The sequence below is a fragment of the Wyeomyia smithii genome, chromosome 2, assembly GCF_029784165.1.
Source record: "Wyeomyia smithii strain HCP4-BCI-WySm-NY-G18 chromosome 2, ASM2978416v1, whole genome shotgun sequence".
Classification (NCBI taxonomy): domain Eukaryota; kingdom Metazoa; phylum Arthropoda; class Insecta; order Diptera; family Culicidae; genus Wyeomyia; species Wyeomyia smithii.
Genome location: NC_073695.1, coordinates 5,111,029 through 5,137,345, shown reverse-complemented (window position 1 = coordinate 5,137,345; position 26,317 = coordinate 5,111,029). Strand labels below are relative to the sequence as shown.

At 36.4% G+C, this 26,317-nt stretch overlaps 1 protein-coding gene across 15 annotated transcripts in view; it reads right to left on the bottom strand.

Annotated features, from left to right (window-relative positions):
- Positions 1–26,317, bottom strand: part of LOC129725310 (calcium-binding protein E63-1) — a 213,899-nt gene that overhangs the window by 95,612 nt on the left and 91,970 nt on the right. Inside the window, exons 1-2 of one of the 15 annotated variants that reach the window (XM_055680945.1) lie at positions 13,026–13,279; positions 2,118–2,954 (exon numbers count right to left, since the gene is read on the bottom strand). The exons of 6 other annotated variants lie outside the window; for them this stretch is intronic. In XM_055680945.1, the coding sequence (XP_055536920.1) occupies positions 2,118–2,154 (37 nt within the window). In that variant the 5' untranslated portion in view covers positions 2,155–2,954; positions 13,026–13,279. Of the gene's footprint in view, positions 1–2,117; positions 2,964–13,025; positions 13,280–26,317 lie in introns of those variants that run through there. 8 more of the 15 variants (XM_055680942.1, XM_055680940.1, XM_055680947.1 and 5 more) reach the window with 8 other exon arrangements.

Genomic DNA, 26,317 nt, shown 5'->3' with positions numbered 1-26,317 from the left:
GAGATTATTCCAATTTGAACGACAAAAATTTTAAGCTGTGTTCAGGGCAAAACTTGAATTAACTATCTATAATTAAAGGTACACTATTCACAAATTGAAAAGTTTATCGTAGAATGGTGAAAAACACATATTGGATTAATGCATCAAAAACTAGCAATCGTCGCGAGATGCCGTGATACGTGGTGGCTTGTTTCGTGAATGTCCCGGCGCGCTTTATGGTGGCCAATTCTGCCTGCAGTCCCTTTTTCTGGCCGATTCGGTCTCAAAGCTTTTCTTATATATGTTTGCACCATCACTGTAAACAAACACTGACTATGGAAACAGACAAACTCACAAGTCTACTGAGATGAATTTCAGGTGAGTTTATGTGACAAGGTGTGCTCATTTCACCCCACCTAAAGGTGACCATTTCGCCCCTATCGAATTAGTTAAAGTTAACATGAGATTTAAATAATAACTATAGCTTAAAATCAAAGCTTCAATGATGGTGAAATTTGGGGTACGACCCATACGTCAAATTGATGTGTCTACATACTTGATTGAGCCATTTAAACGACCGTAGAAGCTTATTTTGTAGTGCGCAATAATAATATTTTTTCCAACATCTGGGAACCAAGTTGATTTTTTCAATATATTTCCATATTTTAAACAGACAAGCCACTTTTGTTCTACATAAAGAGATACTGTAGTAACTACGGAAGAGTTCCACATGCCATATTGTATTGAGAAATGCGTAGTTTCGCATAAAAGAGAGGTGCCCATTTCGTCCCGTGTGCTCATTATGCCCCTAATCCCCCTATCACCTGCGAATTCTTCGAATTAACTCAGAAGCCCGCATTATTTCGCTACAGAAAACCCAAAAATGGATGCCATCTGTTTCAATCTGGCGGTTTACAAATTCCTTTCGTCGGAATCAAATCCGGCGCTGGCAGCAAACTCTATTTTCACATTAGTTTTATATGATGTCATCTCCATCCATCCAGTGATGACAGCTGCTGAGAAGGTGAAATTCTGCTAAAAGGTTCATGGGAACGCTCTTCACCACCGAAAAGCCGACTGTGTTTTTTTTTTCTTATGCTAATTCCAGTCAGACTATAACCTTAATGTTAAAAATAAATTGTCTACGGAATTTGTCGGAAGTGGCGGGCGAGTGCTGGCTGGATTTGTTCGAATTATTCAAGACACCATCCAATAAACCTTATGAAATCTATCAGACAAGTTGCTTTCTAGACATATTGCTACGATTGACATGTTTGCTGTAGGATTCTTTTTATTATACCACTACATCAAAAGACGCTGGGCCTGTTTGTGACTTTTAGTGGGCACGACATCGTAGCAGCAAGATAAGAGCACTCGGTTTTCAGATGCAGTGCGGGTGTTTTTGTTTGCAAGTACTTCCATATTTACATCGGTTTGTCATATGTATAAGGCACGCGCAGACGAACTGCGCTAATGTTAACTCAACGACAATGATTCCTAATGCAGGCGGTGCAGCTTGCACCGGACAGTGATCGTACTAATTGTCACTGGACCACGCGGCCGAGGAAAGTAAATATTGGTTTGTCGATCTGATGCGATCTAATTGAACTAGCTTGAGCAGTTAGCTGTGCTGACAGTGATATACCTACTATATTCTGATTTTTTCAAATAATTTAAGGGAAACAACGACTACACCAAGTTAACGATGTCTTATCATGTTAGCCAGTTTTTTAATATACAAGAAGAAGTCAATCTAAAGTAACTGACTGTCAAAAACAAGTTTTCAAAGTGATGGCAAAAATAAATCACCAGAAATGACTTACTCTCCCACTCCCGCGGTACCACTTCACAGGCGCCGGAAATTGCGAGCAGATCAAGAAAAAAACGCGCACACCCCCATTCCATAAAATTGTTTTTCAAGGAGTCTTTCATTTCCAATAACTGCCGCCTGTCGCTCAAAAGCGCGGCTCGACAGCAGCGCCAGGCCGGCAAATCCACAAAGCCATTTGTCATGTGACTCAAGAGTGAAATTCTGTCAATAACAACTTCACATCCCGGTAGTATTCGTTCGGGCGGACCGGAGACGAAAATACCTTTCCACTTGGATTTTTTTGTCCGTGGCCACCCGCTCTACTTACCTCTGATCTCGGAGAAGTTAATAAAATTTTGACTCATTTTTGCTGCTCCTCTTGGTGTTGTTGTTGTTGTTGTTGCTAGGTGACTTTTAAAGGTGACGATTAAATTTCTGCTCTCGGTTGCGGCGCAAAATTTTCACTCTCGAAGTGCACTCAGAAATACAGCATAATTTGTCTTCCTAGCTGTGTCTCCTGCCAGCAGGAAAGAAGCACTCACAGCGGCTTCTCGTTGTCACCGGCGTCGGTTAGATCAGCTGACAACCGCCTTAGACTGATTCTTTCACTTTACACCACCGTCGCGTTGCGTCGTCCACAAAAGGAAAAAAAACTGAAAATGGGTGTGTGCACTATGCCTAGCTTCAAAGAGTGGGTGGTCGTCGACTGGTTGGTTTAGTGTTTGGCGGCAGGAACAGTTGAAGATGTGATCACAAGGGTAGGCTTACGGAGTGGTACTCAACGGTGTTTCGTGTGTTTGTGTGTGTGTAAGAGTGTACACAGAGCAAAGCGGGACCAGAAAAGATCGGGTTCGGAATACGACGGTATCAGAGGGGCAGTTTTTTCTGCATTGCCGGCCGCACTTTCGGTCGGGGAGGGGTTTCTAGATTTCACCGGGAGCTTCTTCGGCGTCACTGGGTTTTCGCTGGCGGGTTGAGCACCGCAAAACTACCGGCAGATGCAGCGATCCATCAGTTACATAAGTGGTTTTACTTTTCACTCGAGCCGCGGCACTGGCAGTTTTCTTTTTCTCTATTCCCGGACACGGCACTAAGGTGGGGTTGAATCAATTTCACTTGCACCAGGTTGAATCACTGCGTATTTCCAGAAAGGTTAACAGTGCTACTTCAGTAGGTAATAAGGAAACGGAATCAAACAATCATGTTTCTTTATCGAAAGCGATGTAGTTTTCACTATTGGAAAGTTGGTGCTCGTGAACTCACTCGATAACCGTTTCTAGCGGCAGCAATGCGAAGCGCTCTTGTTATGGTATTCTAACTCAAAATGAATCTTACAATAACAAATATGCAGTCGAATTAAGTAATATTCCAGCCAGAAGAATGGAGAACATTATCGTTTTCCTAAAGATTATGGTTTTGTGTTTGAAAAAAATCCATTCCCGGTTGTGGCGAAATTCGCAGAAGTGCGAATAGATTCGCGCAGAAATTTTGTGTTTATTTTCTTCGAATGAATTTATTTCTGGGTTTCCAAATTTAATTCCACTCGGATTCCGCGCAATTATTTTTTATCGGTCTTCCGCTGTTTTGCTGATAGGGGATGGAATACTTTTCAAATACGTTATGCGGACGTTCCAAAATATAGATAGCTTATCTGCTCCCTTTGTGAGTTGAGTTGTGGCATTGTGACGCAAAAAAAGGAATAGAACTTTGATAATTGGCTTTGCTGGAATGATAGGCTTGTTGATTTCCTCAACAAAAGTGGGTTACCTTGCAGGCTTAAATCTGGTTCTGGATTAATGAGCCACAAGCTGTTTTTGTTATCTTAGTTGAAAAAGACCTAAAGTGAGAATCGTTGCAATTGTTCAAGCCAGAAGCTCGTTTCTATAGATTCTGACTACGTTTTTCAACTTTTTTCCCATATTTCTGAAGAAGTGAATTTTAAAAGCTGTTGAACCGTGAATTTGATGAGAGTATTTAGTGTTGATTTTATTGTTTTTGATATTTTCGTGATACAGTCCCTAATGCTACTTTTTACTAATTGAATGTTATAAGTGGAAAGTGTAATACAAATGAGCCTTTGAAAACGACTTTCAAACGCTAATGTGTTGAACGGAAAGTGCAGGCTACCCCAAACTTGTGGACACATATTTTCAATAGTAAATTAATGGAAAGTTAGGTTAAAAATCAATCATTGCTGGTTAAGTTTTGCAGCATTCAACCAATCAACAGCTTGCTTCGATAGCTGAGAACGGAGAGGGGTACGTGTCATGTACCGTTTTGAACGCATGCATTGTTACTTTCACTTAACATAACTTGAACACAAATGTCTTAATCAATAGGTAAAGTTTTCCTCAAACGTTAGGTATAATAATAAGCTTTTTTTCAATTGCTGTGAAAATAAGAATTGAAAATAAACTAAAAAAGCAGCGGCTTCGTGATGTTTATTTCAGGACTATTTTGTAAGAAGCTCTACCTTTTTTACAAGTTAAGCCATTTTTACAGCTTCGCGAAACGCAAACAGATTTCATTCCTCTTGTTACACGAATGTACGAAAAATACCGGATCCTTCTTCGTATTAGCAACCAGTGGAACCTGACTGATGGAGCTCTCATCCACGAAAGAAAATAATACATAGTAGGTGTATACATGCAGCGCACTCTTAACCACGCAACAGTTTATTACGTTGTTACAGTTGTACGGCTGGTATACATCAAAATTCTGTTCGTCTTAATTGGTGGCAAACATGAAAACGTTCAGAACGCTACTGTAAAATCGGAACAATCGTCTTTGTTAAGGCATTTCAACTTTTGAAGAATTTTCTGAAACGAATTCAGTTTATTCAGTAAAATTTGCCCTTGATATAATTTGATTAAATGAGTTTACTCGATAAAACAAAACTATCGCTTGGAGATGCAGGGCATCGACTTCCGTACCTCTTACATGCTAAGTGAGCGCTCTACCATCTAAGCATACTTATTTAATCCTTGGCGTTTGACAAGGCTTTCCACTGTCGTACTTAGAGTTGTCCGCTAGTCATGCGAATGAACATTCTGTTCCCAATGTTGGTTCTAGACACATGTTCTAAGAGGTCCATTTTTTTGACGTTGGACTAACGTCTATATCGAAGTTAGGCACCTGAATTTGAAAATCTAGTAATTCAACCGGGGAAAACCAGGGAAAAGTGGTCAGGTTTTGAGCGCTTATATATCAGTCATTTCTTTTCAGAATTTCGAGGTTTTGGCATCAACCGATCAGAAATTCTTTTACGGTTGAATTTATGTAACAAAAATAACCTATTGTTCGAGATACACTATTGAAAAATTGATAAATCACATCGATTGTCTAAATCATACCGAGCAACCAATCACCACCTCTCTTCACAAGCACAGTCGACACTAACGGATACAACCGATCTGACTTTGTAAACAGTCTCACAGCTTTCAACCAATAACGAGCTCGCTTTCGGTAGCTGTAACAGGTGTTTCAACACCGTTTTAAAATGCTTCTTTTATCATTACCACTGAACAGATTCTAAACACCAATGGCTTGATTGATAGGGGAAATATTGCGCAAGATTGTCATATAATAATTTAAATATGTTTTCGATACTAAACTAGTTAAAAGTTGTGTTAAAAGTCGTGCACATTCAACCAATCACAAGCTCGCTTCTTGTTTGCTCGCGGATGGATTTTTGCTTTGGGCTTTATAATAGCCTGTGTCGTCTCATAGCAGTCATCAGTTAACAAGTGAAAGGCCACCAGGCCGGTCTCGTATAATCAGCAGCGGTGGCTGATTCCAGCGGCCAAACTGAGCTGCAGCAGAACCAGAGCGGTGGTATCAGGCAGCAGCGGCGGAGGTAGTGGGAAGCTGCATTTCTTCATTCAGTTCGGTGCTCCTTCGATCTGAGTTGGACCCCACCAGCGGTAATCCAATTCAGATATCGTTGGGTGAAAACGTTGGGTGTGTGTGCAGTGTGCACATATAGCGTATGTGCATCTGTATTGCTATGACATTTGCGATGATAGGGATGGCGCTGTTGCGTGTGTATGGCTAGCTATAGCGTGTGTAAGACACTAGCATGTGTAGCATATTATGGCTATTGCGTGTATATCTTCAGCGTTGTGCCGCAACGGTCATATATTTTTTTTTGCATTTTATCTTCGATATTCATTAAATGATCGTGATCGAAAAGTAGATTTCTGAAAATACAAATTTATAGAAGCTTAAGAGCCAGCGAATGCTTCTGAATATTTTGTCGATTCACTAGGATCTATTCAGAATCTTTGTTACACATTTCAACATTGTTAAATGATATACTTTTGTTTTCAACTTAACAAATAATATTCTTACGTGTATTAGCTGTCTAATTACAGTGAATGTAATTGTTTGCAAATGAAAAAAACTTCTCAAACAAAAAGCAAAAATTAATCATTTCGAACTTTAATTCCTTGTAATTGTCGGTTGTTATGATTTTTCGCTGGAAGTTGTTGGTAATTTTGTTCAACATATCTTCTTATGTTTTCCTATGAGTGAACCTATGTAACGGCTTCGAAATTACTTCAATAATAAGATTTATGTAATAAATTTAATTTGATCAGAGTTAAATAAGACAAAATCTTAATTCTGATTCAGAAATTCATGGTGCATCTACAATAACAACGACACGCTTGTTAAATAAATGTTGTTCGCACAAAAAAAAATCACTACACAATATCGTTGAGTGTAATCGAAGTTCTTTCGAGTGTTGTTCGGTATATTCCTAAAAAGAAAATTTATGGGGAGGCTGCGTATAAAAAAATACTTGAACCACAGAACAAACAAATCGTTGCTGTCTGCAGATTCTGTAACTTTTGTAACAAAAAAACCTTCTAATTACAGTGTTTAGTCCCACGTCACCATTTCATACAACCCTAGGGCTGTATACGTTGTAGTATTTCATGATAGCTTGAGTTTTTTTTTGCACTGCACACTTTGAGTGTTGCTAGGCCTAGTAGACGACAGTGATCAGGATACGGCGGAAGATTTATGGGATCCCGCAAAGATAGAAATATTTTCGGCACACGTTCGATGCGTAAGTTCCACGCTAGCTGATGAGCCCACCAAATTATAGAAGCATTCTCGATCAGAGGCTGTACCAACGAGCAATAAAGTGTTTTAAGGCATATGGATTTTTGAAATATTGAGCATTTTTTGTGATAAATCCAAGTTGACGTAAGGCCTTCGTGATAACAGCCGAGCAATCCTGATTAAGTGAGCTTAGTATCAAGATCACCAAGGTCGTTGACTTGGTCTACTCTCTTAAAAGCATGCCCATCGATTCGATAACTGAAAACTATTGGACTGCTTCTTTGGTGAAAGGTCATAACTTGCCATTCAGAAGCACTAAGGACAAACCTATTTCGTTGAGACCAATCAACAAACATATCCAACAGCGCTTGTAAACGTTTGCAGTCATCAACAGATTGAACCACTAAGTATAATTTTAGATCATCAGCATACAGCAATTTGCAGCCGGCTCCAAGTAGCAAGACGATGTCGTTGAAAAATTAAATGAACAACAGAGGTCCTAAATTGCTGCCATGAGGAACACCGGAAACGTTGATGAACTGGAGCGAAAAACTGGAATCAATCTGCATACGAAGAGTTCCATCGCGCAAATGAAAACTAAGCCATTCCGTTACTTTTCGAGAAGCACCGAACCGTTCAAGTTTTTGCAAAAGTATCTTGTGGTCAATGCGATCGAATGCTGCTTTCATCAGTGCAGTTGCAAACAGTGTATATAACATCAACTTACGCCTTCTGCTCCACGGATGTAGGTTGACGTAAATTTCGGCAGATTTATATGTACATACGGAACGCCAGGCATAAAACCAGGTTGATCGGTAGAAATATAGCACTTTGTCTGTTCAAGAATAAAGTTGCTACAACTTTCTCAAATAACTTCGATGCAGCAGAAAGGCTCGTAATGCCACGATAATTCCTTACATTCTTGCGGTCTCCAATTTCAAAAACAAGGAACATATACAACTGCTTCCACATCGCCGGAAATTTAGCTTGCCCAAACGACCTATTAAAATTACGGCACAGGAGTTCCACTGGTGCTAAAGTACAACGAGCAAAAACTGTAGCTAGTATAACATCTGGAGTAATTTTTATTTTCCCTCCCAGTGGCGTAGCGATGCGTAGATCTTTTCCGCCTTCTCATTTTAAGCGATTCGAAAAAAAGTTGAAAAATAATATCAAATTTCAAATAGGGCTTAAAATTCATAGATTAAAAATTGAGTTTGTTTCGATAATTTTGATCACATCAATATTAATATATAAAATGTACTAAAAAAATAGATGTAGCATTTTTTTTTGTTTTCAACTTTGCATGGTTGAAAAAAAAAACTATTTTTAGGGTGTAATGTTTACATGTGCAAAATTTTGTCACAATCTCTCAAGTGGTTATCGAGATGGCTTCTAAGCAAGAAGTGCGTCGATAAAAAAAATATGGGCGCGGTCATGAATATTTCAGGTCTGTCCAACAGGTCGATCGACTATTCGACCGTGTGCCGTGTGGTAAAATCGTTCAAGGAGGCCTACTACTATTAGTCTTGAACAATAACGTTTGCGGTAAAAAAATGAACAAAAATTGCCGATTATTCATAAATTTACCTTTAATCGCACTGACGAAACTACTCATGCATCATCAATCATAGTAACCCATGAGCTAGCAAAAAAATTTGACAGCTCTATCAGTCAAACTCTAACTGTGAAGGCGAAAAAAGTGAAGCTACTCCGTTCAGAAGTGTGCGCGTTCAAAGAACGGTACCCCGCCGCGTCAAAAACGAACATCGTGCGGCACTTTGTGGATGCCGGGTATGCCCGTTCCGGCATCTAACATCTTGACACTATTGGACAACGATCACAGCATCGAAAGAAAGCCCGGTTCCCGACCGTCAACGACCCTGAGCGACAAGAAGTTTCAAAGGATGAAGAGGAAGACTGAGGAAAAAGTGGCTAAATCGCCGCGTGCACTTGGCCGGGCGCGGTAAAACAGTAAAAAAGTATCTGGAGGACATGGACATACATGTCAGGAATCGACAGTCCCGTTCACTGGTCTCGGAGCTGCAGGCAATGACGCAGCGACAGCGGTCAGGTCGATTTTCCCGGCGAATCGCGACGTGGCAGTGATGATGGACGACAAGACCTATCTCACCCTGGATGGCAACGACTGGCAGGGCACTTCGTGTTTTACCTCCCCCACGAAGGAAGTGAGCACCGAGGTGTAGTTTATTACACAGACCAAGTTCCCCAAGGAGGTGCGGCTGTGGCTGCCAATCAGCGATGTCAAAGTTGCTCTTCTTTCGCTCCGGGCTGGCCGTGAACGGGGAATTTTAAAGTACGAAGTGCCTGCCCGAAGTTGCGTCGTTCATCAAGAAATACCATAAGGGCGAAGACACGGTGTTCTGGCCAGATTTGGCGTCGGCCCACAACTCGAAGCGAACGTTGGAGGAGATGGAGCGGCTGAATATCGATGTGGTACCCCAACGTCCCCCAGCTGCGTCCGATCGAGAATTTCTGGGCAAACTTGAAGTGCAAGATCTATTCCAACAATTTTGTCGCGAAAAGGAGGAATTAATGAAAAAAAAACTAAGAAAGAGCTTAAAAACATGTTTTCGTCCGCCATGGCGAATTTTCCGGTTAACTGCCAGAAGGCCGCTCGCAAGGGCGTAGAGTTTTGTTTTGCAAATAAGAAAATATAGTTACCATTAATAGGAAATTTATCCAATCCAATTATCTGTCTTAGTTTTTTTTTCATCACTATCTGAAAAAAGTCCATTTTTTTACCGCAAACGTTGTTTTTAAAATTTGATTTTCAGGGTGCCACAATCTACACAGTTAGCTGATTTTTTTTCACAAAGTGGATTTCGACTTGTGAGAGGGTCCCAGGCTAGTCCCGCGACCACTCGACCGAGTCCCGTGTGGTGAAATAACTCGGAGGCCAAGCCCAGACGACCCAGCGGCAAGCTGACAGCGAAGAAAAGCGACAACGACCGACCTCGAAGGCAAGGCAGATGAGGGATTACTTCAAGCGCAATCTCAACCTCATGATTCGAGATGTGGCCAAGAAGGCCAACTCTTTCATTTGATTCGTACAGCTGACAATGAAGCGGGCTGGGCTTCATGTCTTCAAAGAAGGGAAGGCCCTACAGCCAAAATGCATCGTAATGGACTACGACCTACAATAATGCGGACGCATTATTCAAGGCCGGGAACTTGAGTTTTTTGTCGGCAAGTCTCACCTGGATTTTCGGGAAGCAAAAGTCGACAAATTTGCCATCATCAAAGGCCAGATACCTATATAAAAAAGAATGTCTTCAGAAGCGGCTGCTGCCCTTTCTCTCCGGTCACATGGAGGTGACTCTGTTCTGGCAAGATTTGGCATAGTACCATTTCGCGAAACCGATGATGGCGAATTCGCAAAAAAATCTGGACAATTGTAAAGGAAAGCTCCGGGAAACAGGTAAGTTGAAGCCCACGACCAACATTTGGAGAAAGAATGGGCGCAAGTATTACACGGTCATTTATCCTAGGAGAAGAGATTGAACAAACCAATTTAGCAAAAACATAGCTAAGAAATGTTCATTTGTTTCCTGAGGGTTTCTAAAATATCCGACATGAAATGGATTTCTGGTGATCATTTTTTGTCTGTTGTATTTTTTTCGAGTACGGTATTTACTTCAAAAAAATGTTCAATTCTTATGAGCCAGAAAGAAAATCTTAACACCTTAAAAACAAAATGCAATTGATAAAGTGAAAGGTGACATTGAAAATCGACCTGTCACAACTAGAACCATTTCTGTCGAATGTCAGCTTTATTCAGGGGCACGCATTATCATCTTAATACTTTTTTTTAAATTTTTGCAGTTATTTTAAATATATTCTTTTCATCTAAACAATGGTTGTTACTGCGTCGATATTAGCTCTGCATTTGTTTGTTCGTTGCATTTGTGTTGTGGCTAATTTTCAAACGAGTTGAAGCAAACTTGTTTGAGGCTACAGGTCGCGAGAAAATGAGAAAAAAGTTACACCAAAACGTTGAAGTGAATCTGAGATAAAAATAACATAATAAAAGTTTAACTATTTTTTTAACTGTATAAATGTTTGTTTAGACATGGTGTTCCTCATGAGCACACAATGAAAATGGCATTTAATTTGTCTCGTCCAGTTTTAAATTTCGAGAAAAATATGAATGAGTTTTCGAATAACCATAACGTCGCATTTTATATTTTACCTTCACTTATTTATTATATAACTTCTCACTTGTCACATCTGAACCGTCCATTTAAACACTGAAGAAGGCTTCAACAAAAGTCAAAATACTTGTCTGCTTATAGATGATAAAAATGATATATTTTTAAAACATATAACTTAGTTTGCTCTAATATTTTTACTAAAACTAAGAAATGCCCAACTCATTTAGGAGAGAATTCGAAAATCTAAACACAAATTACACTGAGCTTTACATAGAAGCTTTTAATTCATTGCCATTGTCCTGTATATTCACAAAAAAAACTATTGGTGAACTGTTTCAGTGTTTGTTTAATTTTGGTTTGATTATCGAAAAAAATTATTTGCCTTGTTTTAAAAGATTTAAGACATTGTAGTCTCTATCAGCACGCGATGAAAATGATATTTTTTTTTGTTTCGTTTGAAATTTACCTTAACTCAACTCAATTAATGTCGATTTTGATCGTAAATATGTGTGGATTCTATTATTTTCTAATTTCATTTATTTTAGTAAATGTCGCTTTAGTAAATTTGCCTTTTAAGCTTGTATTAGCAATAGAAATTCACACCGGGCAGTTCACCTGAGCACCGAAAAAGGCTAAAAAAAATATAAGCCGAAATACGTATTTTTCAGTTTGGAAATATTGTTCATCACAGTTATAACTTCTTTGCCCCTTATTTTGGTTAAATCCCGATGAAACTCAAGGGAAAATTTATACGCAAATAAAACTGAATTTTAAACATAGCCATTAAAGCTACTCAATCATTGCAGTTGTCTTGAGTAATTAAATTTACCTATTGCTGAACTGTTCCAATGATTGGGAGTAACGAATGAACGAGTAATTAAAGCCGTCAATTTTTTGATATTACGTGTCAACGCGAAGTGGGTCACTTTCATTATTCGAAAACGAATACCTAGCATATCAAAACATCGACCGGCAAAGTAAGTTTCAGCATCTCTTACTGCCAAACAATAACTCAAAATCAAGTTCAAGGAAAGCAAACATAACCTGACTAATGTATCAGGTCTTTGGTCTCTAATGAATTTGACATAAACAAGAACGAAGTTTTGTGGAGCTGCTTGATAACACTCATGATAACACGTAAACAGTGAAAAGTCGAACAAAACAAATAACTGTTTCCGAGGTAGAAACTAATGATTTTAACAAGTATTATTCAACCCACATGGAAAACCATTGTTAAAGCAAAACAAAACAACCGCCCCGCCCGCGTCTCTTCGAAATACGCTTTGATACAACACTGCTGCTGTCGATTTCCGCTAGTCACTCCGTTCGGATATTGCGATTGAAAACACTAATCACTCGAGCGCTTCGCATCGCTTAACCTCTGCCACAAGCTTTCGATTCGATTCGATTCACACCGAGCACGACTTGTCAGCGATAGGACAAAAAAAAAAACAATATCAATACAAGTTGTTGCTGTCCGCTGCTGTTCTCCCACCACTGCAGTGTCGCTGTTTGAAAATTCCGATACAGAAAGCACATCACGATTCACAAACAATAACAACATTTCTATAGCAACACTATGGAAAAATCCGCATCTACGGCCCCGGTAGGGGGATGAAGTGTACAGTCACCACACCACACGGAACGATCACGGCCCACCGCCCTGGACAGAGTGGGGCCGGAACAGTCGGTTTTTTTTTCAACTTCTTCTTCTACTGCTTTCTTTTACTCGTTTCGATTGGGGGATGATGGGTGGCCATTCATAGCGACCAGCAACTATGCGCTTCCGTTAGGGCTTCATAGCTGCTGATGGCTGACGGTGCTCGTGTTGCTACTAGCTGTCGTTAGTCGATAGGGACCGCCGAATTATTTTGATTGATGATGTCTCCTCGTGGAACACCCACCACTGCCACCACCAGTCCCAGAATTCAAATATGGGCTGAAAAATGTTGTTACGAAAATGTTCCAATAACAAAGCACTACGCCACACTCACAGTGAAGAGACACCATAGACACAATGCTTCACGACGGGTCGGCTCTCGAGTCGAGCGTCAAAACATACCCTCGATGGTTGATGGAAACGCGTCGTCGTTGATGAGATAATTATGAATTGAAAATTTTCTCGGTCGTTGTTTATGAATTACTGCTGCTGCTACAAAATTTGGCTAGCTCTACTGTACGGTTACTGGTCGGCTGGATGTTCGGAGGATGGCCTACATTTGGCAAAATCTAGCGAAAAACTAAACTCGCTGCTGGTGAAAACAGTAGCCAGGAGCTGGGTCTACTATATGTACAGAGTTCAATCGGTCCGAGTGTGAAGCGAGCGCAGCAAAATGGAGAGAATTGGTGTTTTCCCTGAGCAGCACCCCGAAGAGAGAGTCAGCGACGGCGCGCACGCTGAGAGTTCACAACAGGATGAAGTTGATTGCACTCTGGGGCCAGCCCGAGTCGCGACATCGTTGATGACTGGGGTGCGACGAGTTGTTAGTGCCTCTCGCAGGACACAGTGGGGTGATGAGTTTGGAAATTTCGGGAAAATTCATAAATTTTTTAATTTTTTGGCAATAAGAACAATTTTGTTAGTCTCAATATTCTTTTGACATTTTTGCCATTTGATGATTTTACATTGGACTTTTCAACATTTGTTATCATTTGTAACATTTTTTTTAAACTTGTGATACATTTTCTACTATGAAATCCGAAATACAAAATTTGTTATGAAACTTTAAATTTTTTTCACACGATAGCAAATTTAATGTTCAATTTAATTTCAGTGCGTGAAATTTGTGCATTTTGATTTGCTTAGCACGAAGTCAGTAAAGCTCTCCAGCGAAAGTGGAGAAAATATAATTGAATGATGATTGTTTGTGTCCAATTCATGACACACCTATCTTAGACACCGGCGAAATAATTTCTTCCAAAGCTCAATCCCAATGCAATAAAAAGATTAAATGCTTCTGCGTATCGGATCAAATAGGTGTTGTACTCCAACTATTTACATTTGAGATACGTTACGCCTATAAGATGCATTTGAATATACAATCTAAAAATAAAAACATTTTAGGTATTCTCACTACAATACTACTAAGATGTTCTGTTAAATCAAGAAACCAATTAAATGTCAGTGTGAAGAAAACTCACATTAGACATTACATTCACAAGCCTTAACAAGGAACATCAAGAAATAAACTACCAGTTGATTACGTAACCCCAACCAACAGTGAAGCCACTCTCCATCTCCTCTCTGTGTGTTGATCTCTTGTGCAACAGAATAGTCATTCAATGCGTCTCGTCAGTGGCGGGCAGTGGCTGAATGCAATCAAGTGGTACGTACACCTCCCAGAGTCCAATAAGCTACCAAGCTTCTCCATCAACTTTCTCGCAGCTGCTCGTAACACATGCGCCGCTTACACAGAAAAGAAGAGGACATTTCTCTGCTCTCTGAGAATTGTTTTTGGAGAAGTACGCCTCTCCCAGCGTCCTTACACTTTTCGTTCGCTCGCTCGTTCGCAATAGTAAACATCCATACGGAAGACAGGCGAAGCAAACAAACTTTATTATTGATGACACCTCGCGCGTCTCAAAGCCAAGAGAAGTACACACATACCGGGCGGTGATGTGGCATATGCATGATTTGGCATTAGCCAAGGGAGCGAAAATGTACGAGCAGCGTGTTGAAATCATCAGAGCACAGCACAGTACAGTTAAGGAAAATGACAACGCACTTAGCCAAGGTCCCATTCTACAAGCTCCAAACAAGTGTGAAATGTCAAGTGGAGGAGCAAAAACGCCTGATGCTGCACAGTCGCACACAAAACGGTACAGTATGTCCTTGGGGAACGCACGCAGGTTGTTGAAAAAAAAGGATAACTTATGGGAGGACTTAATAAATAATAATTAAAATTTGAAATTGACAGCAAATGTTGCTTACGATGTCGGCTATCCGGAGACAAGGTTGTGTTGCTAGTGTGAAGACAATGTACGAGTTGGTGATATCCGGAGGAAGCCGGACTACTCCTAAAGTGAGATTGCCAATAGGTTGGCAGAAACATTGATGAAATTGAAGTGTTGCGTCGCACCATGGGGGAAAGTATCTTGATGGGAGCAGATGATGGCAATTCACTTGTGACTTGTTACGTCATCTTTGTTTGGCTGATTCTTCGTTGGATTGCAAGGTGCTTGAAGCTTGTTATATTTTCAGCCGTCAAAAGCAATGAGCGAACGGTGAATTATGTTTCACTATTGCACGACTAGCAGTAACGTGTTGGTACTTCTGTGTCTCCATCAGCGATGGAGTGTTTTGATAGGATTTATTGACTTGAAATTGTTGTTTTATCGAGAACTTTTGCATAACAATATGGCTTTGAAACGATCCAATGCTAAGAAAGAAAACCCTACAGTTGTATAGCCAATGAATACAGACTAGACTTGGACAGGCCTTTCCAGTTTTAATTTCAAAGAACTGAATGGGTTCGAAACAAAAACTGAATTAAAAATCTAATTAAGTCTTTTTTGGGTGATGATAAAGTACTTACTCACTAGAGGAACGAAATCGGGATCACTTACCTGAAAATAAAAAAGGTAAATTTCTATGAAATTTTTGACAATTATGACATTTCGATAACAGATATTTACATGTACACGAGTGAGAAATCATTTTCTTTAGCATCCGAAACTGGAGTGCTTATGAAGACAATTTAAACTGTGTTAATTTTTATTTGATGTTTCCGGTATTTCTCTGGAAGAGTTTGGTTCTATTTTCTTGGAAATATTTGAAGAATTCCAGTGAAATTTATTCCAACAAACTCATCAAAAGAAGAAAGCAATTTTTACTGTTTTTCAATTGATAATTTTTCAAATAAACAACGGAATTTATAGGAAGCTCATTTTTTATATTTTTATCGAATGTAATTTTGATGTAATCAAAAGTCATAAAATAGAAAATACTCGATCAAATAAAAAAAATAAATCCAAAATAAAATTGCAAAATAGAGGCAAAAATTAAATAGATCAAGACTGTAATTGTGTAACTATTCTATATTGTTTTCGTGTTAATTTTCGTAATATTTTCACTAACCAAATAAAAAAATCATCAGTTCTTAACCGATTTTTAAACATGGTAATCCACGACAAATTGAAAAAAGTTTATGAACGCGACTGTCTTTGATTAGGAACAAATTTCACTTTCAGCGCTCATACTAGATTATCTTCTTCATTCGTCATTTTTCTACCATTACAAGGAAGTTTTTAAAAGGCTGTATTTAAAAACTGGTAATTCTTTGTTGAGTAATTCGAATATTACAATTACGAGTAAAATATTAAATTGTAAAAATCTGCATGGTTTTGAGAGAATGTGTTGCCGGTTAAAAACATTCTCTTGCCTCATGCACCCACGTTCAATACTTGGAATGGCCAAAGCATAGCATTGAAAATGATGTGTAGAACCTATTTTTTGAATAATTTTGCAAAAATATTAGCGATATAATTATGTGTAAGCACAAAAAGAAATTTTAGAAGTGTTTTGAAAAAAATGACCCATTCACAAGAAAAAAAAAAAACAGAAATCTAAATTTAAAAAAAACTTTGAGAAAAATCTCATATTTTTTTGAAAAAACTGTTGATAAACATATATGTCATCCTCAAATCGATAAATTTCTCAATTCTTAAAGGTTTCAATCCTTAAATCTCTTAATCATTAAATTATTTCATCATTAAATTCCTGTTTTTGTGGAATTGAAGGTTTGTGAAACCCTCAAACCGTTCAATCCCCAAATCCTTAAGAGGCCGTTACATCCTCGAGTCCTTCTTCTTCAAACACGGAATCTTAAAATTTAAAATCCAAAAATCTTAAAACCTCAAATCTTGAATTTTAAAAAGTTTAAGTCTTGAGATCGAATAGTAGCCATAAATCCTCAAAATAAAAAAAACTCTACAATCCTAGAATCCTTAGACACTAGGATCCCAGAATCCTAAAATCCTAAGCTCATGAAAAATTAAGAACTCAAAATTCTAAAACTGTTAAACCCTAGAACACTAAAATCTTATAATTTAAGGTCCTATGATCCTGAGTTTCAAAGATTCTTAGATCCAGAAATCCTATAATCCCAAAATCCTGAAAACTGAAAATCCTAAAATTACAAAATCCTAAAATGCAAAAAACAAACAATCTTACAGTTCCAGAAGCCTAAAATCTTTAAATTTTATAATCCGAAAATCTCAAAATATGAAAATTCTTAAATTATAATATCAGAAAATCATTTGGACCTACAATCATTAAATCTTCAATACCTGAAATCCTAAAACCTCAACATACTAAAATCCTAAAACACAACAATAACCAAAATCCCATAAATCGCCAAGCTCAAAATCCTACAAGCCTCAAATCTCAAACTTCCACAATCTGAAAATCTTTATATTCCAAAATACCTAAATTTTAATATTAAAAAATATTGCAGTCTTATAATCCTAGAATTCCTAAAATCCCAAAATCCAAAGATTCTAAGATCCTATCCTAATCTAAAAATCTAATAATTCTGAAAACCTTAAAACCCAAAATCTTATAATCGTATTATCCCAAAATTTTTAAAGCTTCAAATCCTCAAATCATAAAATCCTAGAACCCTGGGATTCCAAGAATTCTGAGATCTTAAGATCCTATAGTTCTAAGATGTCGAGACCATAAAATCCAAAAATTCTAAGATCCCAAAATTATGAAATCTCAAAATTTTGAAATCCTAACATACCTTAATTCTATAATCCTGAAATCCTAAGATTCTAGTACCCTTGAACTCTAAATTCATACAATCCTAAACTCCTACGATCCTTAACTTATAACACCTTACAATCCTAAAATTTCATAATTCTAAAATCCTGCATCCCCGAAATCCTAAAATCCTGCAATGCAGAAATCCTAAACTCCTAGAATTCCTCAACCCTAAAATCATGCAAACTAAGTTCCTAAAATATTACATTCCTAAAACCCTAAGATTCTAAAATCCTTCTTTCTTAAAATCCTGAAAACCTAAAACCAAAAAATCCGAAAGACCACGATAACCATAAACCCTAAATTCCTTTGTTTCTAAAGTCCTAAGATCCTAATATCCAAAAGTTTCTAAGTCTTAGGATTACAAAATCTTAAAATCGGTAAATCCTAAATTCTACATTTCCAAAATCCTGAGATCCTAAAATGCTGTCATTTTGAAGTCCTTGAACTATTTATACAAAGAACCCTAAAATTTCAAAACCCTAAAATATTAAAATCCTTTCATCCTTCGATCCTAAGATCTTAAAATCCTGAAATTTTGAAATCTGAAAAGCCTTCAAATTCTTTAGTCAAGAAATCTTAGATAAATGTTATGAAATTCTTCGTTCCTAATATCCTAATGCTTCGAAATCCAAAAACCAAAATCCACCTAGCAGTGAGACCCAGCCTTTCTCTTTTGAACTTATTATTTGTTAGAATAGATTTACATGAAACCTTCAATTAATAAAAAAAATACACCTTGATAATTTCTGCTGGATTTATTTTCCGCTCTTAATAATGAATTTCTGGTAGCCAAAAGTATAACTAGGGTAGAAGCACCGGTTTTCGCCATAGAACCAGTTTTGGCCATGATAGAATAAAATTGATAATTGTGAAGAAGTATCTTGAATTACTCCTATTTCGAAGTCTCCTATTGAAACTGCTGATGTTATTCGACAAATACATTACTTACTGTAGCAAACAAATGTGCGTATTTTACTTTTAATAAAGGAACTAATTATACTCTCCCAGGTTTACTGTACAGTCTGACGTTTAGGTAATTCGCAAGCTGTTTTCGATAGAGCATAACCTTGTTTAAGTTTGTACATGTCTATAGTAAATTTTGTTACCAGCATCAGGCACAACTTATTACAGCACATGGATAAAAAAATAGGCATTATGGTATGATTTTTCTCTGCAATATCAAAAACAACAAAAGCTTCCAAAAACGATCAATGATCCATTCTTGGCCACATATCAAAGCAATTCCATAATTCATAATCCTGATATTGGCCATATGTAAACAAATCCATGGTAACGTATAAACATTGATGCAAAACATGAAAAGTACGAAGTTTTTCGGCCTGTCATAAGATATCGCACGAGATTCGTGAAAACACAAAACTGGTTTTGGATAAGAAAGATTGTATAACTACAGCACAGCTATTTGATATAATAGGGGTCTTCACATCGAGCTCGTATACAAATACCCAGCCGTGAAAATACTCACATTTATTGACGAGTAATGAAAGATACACAGTTTACGGCTGGGTAATTGTATACGAGCTCAATATAAAGACCCCTAATACATCTGTTCCGTATAATATATCCGTTCTCTATTTGTTCAGATTATTTACAAAGTTGTAACTTTGGTTGTATCTACCGAAACTAACGCTTCGGACTTTTAACTATAGTTGGTGAATAATACGAATAAGTTTCTATGTGAAAAGAAGCAAAGAGCGGAAACTTATTAATAAAGATTATGACAGAAGAAAAATTAACATAGATAAACGATGTGATGTCAGTGTTATGAAATATCCTACCCAATTTAAATAAAATTCTAGCTCGAAGTACTTTGCACTGCTAGCTATGTGTGAATATAATATTATTATTTAGTTTGATTAATAAATATACTGGCCTTTTAGTTAGTTAAATAACAAGGAATTGCTGATAAAATATATTTACATGGTGAAGTCAAATTAAATTCATGTGAATTCAACTTTTTCACGAATTGGCCAAAATAGGAGCCCCGAGTGGCCAATTAAGGAATGCTATGGCCAAAATAAGAGCCTAGATAAGTTTTTTGGTTGGAAAATATATAAACAAAATAACATAATTTTAAGGAAAGTTTCCCCTGATGAACAACAGCCTAGAAAGACCAAATATCGTTCAATATGAGAATTTGTGGCCATTTTAAATTTTTGGATAGTAGTAGCTTCCAGTTTCATGACCCAATGTGAGTTTTTCAGAAACCGGGATAATGCCCGATGCCGGGATAACCCCTAAATTTAAACACTTTAATCACGAGCAATACCGGGAACGCTCAAATAGTACAATTAAATTTGGTCAATCAATTTCGTTTCTTTCCATAACATTTGAACCACGTATCAAATTGTTATGAAATTTGTTATTTGTACGTTTGAGAGACAGCCCGTAGTTATGTTCAAATAAGTCGTGTAATCTTTGGGGTAATAGACTTTCGTTGTTTTCAGAATTTAATACATAACGGTTGAAATAAAAGTCCGATTATAACACTGTGCTACAGCGATTTAGAACTTCTGAAGTAACCTAGTGTAGGTTGTAGGTCTTGTTGAGTGTAACATTCGCTCAAACTAGAAATTTTCCAAACACCCCTAAAATCTGAAGTTATGGTCAAAATACGATTTTTCGGACTTCAGCGCATATAATATTTTTTAACTCAGTCATTTATCAACTGATTTTCAATATTAAAGGAGTTTTAGAAAGAAGACAAATAAAGCTTTCAAAATATATACAGGTTTGTTCTAATATCAATAAAACATGTTTAGTTACTCGAGCCTAAATCTAATTTTTTAGACTTTTTCACGCAATTTTTCAATTCAATTGTCAATTTTCCGTCTATTTTTGTGAGAAGCATACCACACCTATACTATAATTTGGAAGTTTATTCAATTCCAAATCAATTGAAAGTAGTTTTTTAAAAATCGGTTGATATTTGGTGACTCAGTGTGGGTTGTAACTTTAGTCAAATGTTACTTGCGCGTTCACTTGAAGTTTTTCAAATACCCCAAAAATTATTAGTTATGGTCAAAACCCTGTTTTTTACTTTAGCTCACATTTTTATGTTTAATTCAGTTATTTTTCAACCAATTTGTTATATTTTGGCTGCTTTGGAAAGGTAAAAAATAGAAATCTTGATACATATAAATATGTCTGAAGAGTTTATCTATATGTGATAAATAGTTTTAAATAAAATAAGATGACTTATATTCAATAAAATAAGATGACTTATTTTTTTTTCAAATTTTACCTATATGTGATGAATAGTTTTAAAATAAATAAAATAGTTTATGTTATTTTCAAATTTTTCAAAATTTATTCGCAATTTTTTACACATTTTTGTAATGAACGAGCTCTAATTGCTGTAGAATTTGAAAAGTACATGTAGTGCCAAACGAAAACAGTAAGTGTTGTTTATGAAATCTGTTATAATTTGACTGAGATATGACTTGATGTTTTCCACCATATACTTAGATTTTATCAAATCATTTCTCAGCATAATTATAACATATTTTCATTAACAACACCTATTGTTTTCGTTTGGTACTAAAAAGAATTTTCCAAATTTTACAGCCATTGAAGCTCTATCATTACAAAAATGTGTGAAAAATTGCGAATTAAATTGGAAAAATTTGAAAATATCCTAAACCATCTTATTTATTTTAGAACTATTCATCACATATAGGTAAACTCTTTTGACATATTTATATGTTTCAAATGCTCTATTTTTCGCCTTTCCAAAACAGCCAAAATATAAAAAATCAGTTGAAAAATAACCGTATTAAACATAAAAATGCGAGCTAAGCTAAAAAACAGGGTTTTGAACATAACTTATAATTTTCGGGGTATTTGAAAAACTTGAAGTAAATGCGCAAGTAACATTTGATTAAAGCTACAACACACACTAAGTCACATCAAAAGTTCTTGCATTTTTTCATCATTTGTGGCACCGTGAAATAAATGTGCGTTAGAAGCCAAAAATTTTGATTTTCTTTATAAAATATATAACTTAGCCAAATATCAACCGATTTCCACTAAACTGCTTTCATTTGATTCGGAATTGAATAAACTATCGAAATTATAGTATATTTGTGGTATGTTTCTTACAAAAATAGACGGCAAATTTAAAATTAAATTGTAAAATTGCGTGAAAAAGTTTATAAAATTAGGTATAAACTCAAATAACTTATCATATTTTATTGATATTAGAACAAACTTGTATATATTTTGAAAGCTCTATTTGTTCTCTTTCCAAAACTGCTTTAATATTGAAAATCGGTCGACAAATGACTGAGTTACTGACCGTATTTGACCATAACTTCAGATTTTAGGGGTGTTTGGAAAATTTCTAGTATGAGCGAATGTTACACTCAACAAGACCTACAACCTACACTAGGTCACTTCAGTAGTTCTTACATTTTTTTTTCAGCACAGTGTAATAAAATGAAATGACAACCAAACCTTTCATTTGACACTAAAATTGTTGAAATTAATCCAGCCATCTTTGGGAAAACGAATGAATTTGAAAAGTCACCGGAACATGTTTCTTTTCACAACTTTTGAACCACATGCTTAATCATTATGAAATTCTTCAGTTAACCCTTAACTAGCCCGTTAATTTGATACCAACATTGTTCAAATCTGTTGTGTTGTGTCTGAGATAATGAAGTTTCGTAATTTTCACATTTTGATACATTACATACAAAGTTACAGTCCGATTACAATGAAATTCAATAGGATGTTATGAGGCAGCTAGACATTTTATTTGACACTAATTTTTGTGGAAATCGGATCTGCCATCTCTGAGAAAAGTGAGTGAGTTTAAGTATTCTTCGGAATATGTTTCTTTTCATAGCTGGATTTCACATTTTTAAACATAACAGGCAAAGTAATAGATCGATTACAAAACAAATCAATAGGGTCTAATGGAGCAGCTAGACCTTCCATTTGACACTAATTTTATGAAAATCGGTCCAGCCATCTCTGAGAAACATGAGTAAAATTAAACAGTCTCCATAACACGTTTCTTTCCATAACCACATATTCAATCTTTATGAAATTCAAAAGTTAAGGGTTTTTAGGTAACCCGTTCATTTAAAACCAATTTTGTTCAAATAGGTTGTGTAGCTTCTGAGATAATGATGTTTCGAGATTTTCACATTTTGATACATAACCTCTAAACTAAAAATCCGATTACAATGAAATTTGATAGAGTCTAATGGCGCAACTAGACCATTCATTTGCAATTAATTCCATGGAAATCGGTCCAGCCATCTCTGAGAAAAGTGAGTGAGAATAAAAATCTGCACATACACACACACATACAGAAAATGCTCAGCTCGTTGAACCTTGTTCGAGTGATATATGACATTTGGCCCTATGACGCACTTTGATATCTTCGGTTTTGCAAGTGATTGCTATATCTTCCTAGGAGAAAGGCAAAACCTCAAAATCCTAAAATTCGGAAATCTCAAAATCCTCCCATACTAAAATGCCAAAATCTCAAAATTATAATAACCTAAGATTCAAGGACCCCAAAAACCTGAGGCCCTCAAATTCTTAAATCCTAAAATCTCAACTCTACAATTTTTTAGTACTAAAATTTTTCTTGTCTAAAATCCTGGAATCCTCGAGCCCTAAATCCAAAAGACCCCAAAATCCTGAAATTCTAAAATCGTGAAGCTGAAATCCTTTGTTCCCAAAATCCTAAAGTTCTCAAAACTTCAAGTCCTAAAACCATTAAGTTCTTAAATCCCAAAATCAAAAATAATTTTAAAATCATAAAATCCTGAAATCCTGAAATCCCAAAATTCTAAAATTCTCAGATACCAAAGGTTTTGCCCCAATTTACGGAAACGTCAAAATCCCAAAATCCTATAGAGCTGAAGTTTGAAACTCCTTAACATCCTGGGAAATTTTGATCTGAAGCTCAATAATATAATATAGAATATTGTAATTACATAATATGAGGCATTCCATGGAAAAAAGGTGAAAAAATTTTTTTTTGGCATGTCATTTCCGATTTCGCTGAAACTATTCACAGTTGTTCCTTTTTTATGGAGAGGTCATTTTATGACATCAGTTCTTCATGTAGACTCGCTACTGCTGCTTCAAAAGGGCCTGTTCCAAATGGTAACTGACAGATAAAAATTTCTATATCAGGAAAACGACCTGTTTGATCGAAGTGGTGTCTTCAGCAAAGTTGTAGGTAATGAAATTGGAGATCTAGGAAAAATATATAAACTGTAAAAAAATTTTTTCTGTGTCAAATTAGTTAGTGTCAGTTTAAAAGTGTTCAATTATGGTACAAAAACAACGCGTTGGATTGGTATCATGCTATTGGCGATAAATTTCCTACATTGTTATGTGTAGCTAGAAAGAAAAAACACTCGAAAAAAGTTCAGAGTTTCAGAGTGAAAATGTCAAAATACTCAAACGTTCATAACTTTTTTGTTTTTCATTTTACCATCACAAATTATGACAGATATAAGTACATATTGTCATCTTCAATGTATCGCAAAAAAAAAAATATAAAAGGTAGTTTTTGTGATATTTATTATTTTGTGACAATTTAGAAAATTTGAGCTTGAACGACCGCACATTCGTTGTTGCTCCTCCGTGAGTCATCTGAGTTAGTGAAGTTGCACAAGAAACCACGTAAATGGCCAATTGGGATTAGTTTGCCATCTTCAGTGTACAACAATTCAGTCCACGTCCTTACGATCGTTAGGGTTAGAAAGGATGTTGTAAGAGAGGAAGTGTAACGGCCGTTGTTGTCGGAGAACGAGTTTACCTCTGCATCTCCACAACTGTGACGGAAAGGAAAGGGTTGTATCACCGTGGTAAGTGACGAAATCTAACTGTGTCGCGCGCAAAGTTAGCTGTCAATCAATGTCAATCTTTGCGAATATACGAGCGGCGCACCCACAATTTGTGTAAATTTGGCACAAAAAATTTTTTTTACAGTGTTTAAAGTTTTTCTAGAACCGCAATTTTACTACCTCAAACTTTGCTGAAAGCACCATTTCAATTGAACAGGTCGTTTTTCTGGTATTGAAATTTTTATCTATCAGTCACCATTTTGAAGCAGCAGTCGCGAGTCTACATGAAGTAATTATATCATAAAATGACTTCTTTATCAAAAAAGAACAACTGTGAAAAGTTTCAGCGAAATGAGGAATGGTCGATCAGGATCGATGTACGATGTAGCAAGGAATGACTCGTATAATATTCGCCCGAAATTCGTGATCTTAATTTTCGTTGAAATCAGGTATCAAACTTTTTTTCATGGAAGGAGAAAAAAGTTGTTCTAAAATGTTGTTGTCCCATTAATTTAAGGCTACTTTTTCTATCTTTAGATATAACCGATTCAAATTAAAGAAAAAAATATTTTTTGCTTAAATTTTTTTTTATTTCAGTTTTCACATCAAACTATCAACGGACGACGTTTAGGGTTTTTTGTAGATTTTGTAGAGCAAAACTTTTCTCTAGATTATTGCAATCGAGGTCTGTGATTCGATTCTTCCTCAAATTCGGGTTCTGGTCCAATGCGCAATCTTGATATCCAGAAATCCTAAGCCCCGACATCTTGAAATCTTAAAATTTTGAATTTATAAAATCCATGAATCCATAAATCTTAAATCCAGGTAATTCTGAAATCCCACGATCCCAAAATCATTAACCTCTAAAATCCGAAAAACCTCCAAATCTTAAAATCATGAAATCCTAGAGCCTAAGATCGCCATAATTATAAAACTCTGCAATCCTCTAATCCTAAAATCACAAAATCATGAAATCAAAAGATCCCAAAATCCCGAAGTCCAGAAATCCTAAAAATTGTCAAATCCAAAGATCCTGAAATCCCAGAATCAAAATCCTTAAATTCCAAAATTTTAAATTTTTTTTCTTCTTCTGATCCTGAAATCTCACAATCCGTAACTTTTAGAATCCCTAAATCCTAAGATCCCTAAATCTCTAAATTTTTAAAATTCTTAAGTCCAAGGGCCTTCAAGTCCATAAATACTGAAATCCTAGGATCATTTAATCCTGAAATCCTGAAATTCTAAAACCTTAAAATTTCACAATCCTGGAATCCTAAAGTCCCAAAATTCTAAACCTTACAAATTCTGAAGTCCTTGGGTCTTAAATTCCATTGATCCCGAAATCGTTATATCATTAAATCTTGAGATCCTGAAATTCCTGCAATCCTAAAATTCTACAATCCTTAAATCCATCCATCTTAACATCCTGGAATCCTTAAATTTCCAAATTCTAAATTGCGCAGTTCCTGAATCCTTGAAATTCTGATTTTCTAGGACTTTCAAATACTTAGATCCTGAAATCATAAAATCCTCTAATTCTAAAATACTCAAATCCCAAAATCCGGAACTTGGACCTCTCGGAACTTGACTTTCTGTTTATTATACGCAGATTTCACGGCTAACTGTTAGAATACAGGGCAGTAGTGGGGCTAGAGCTAAAATGCAGGATCCTACAGTTCTAAAA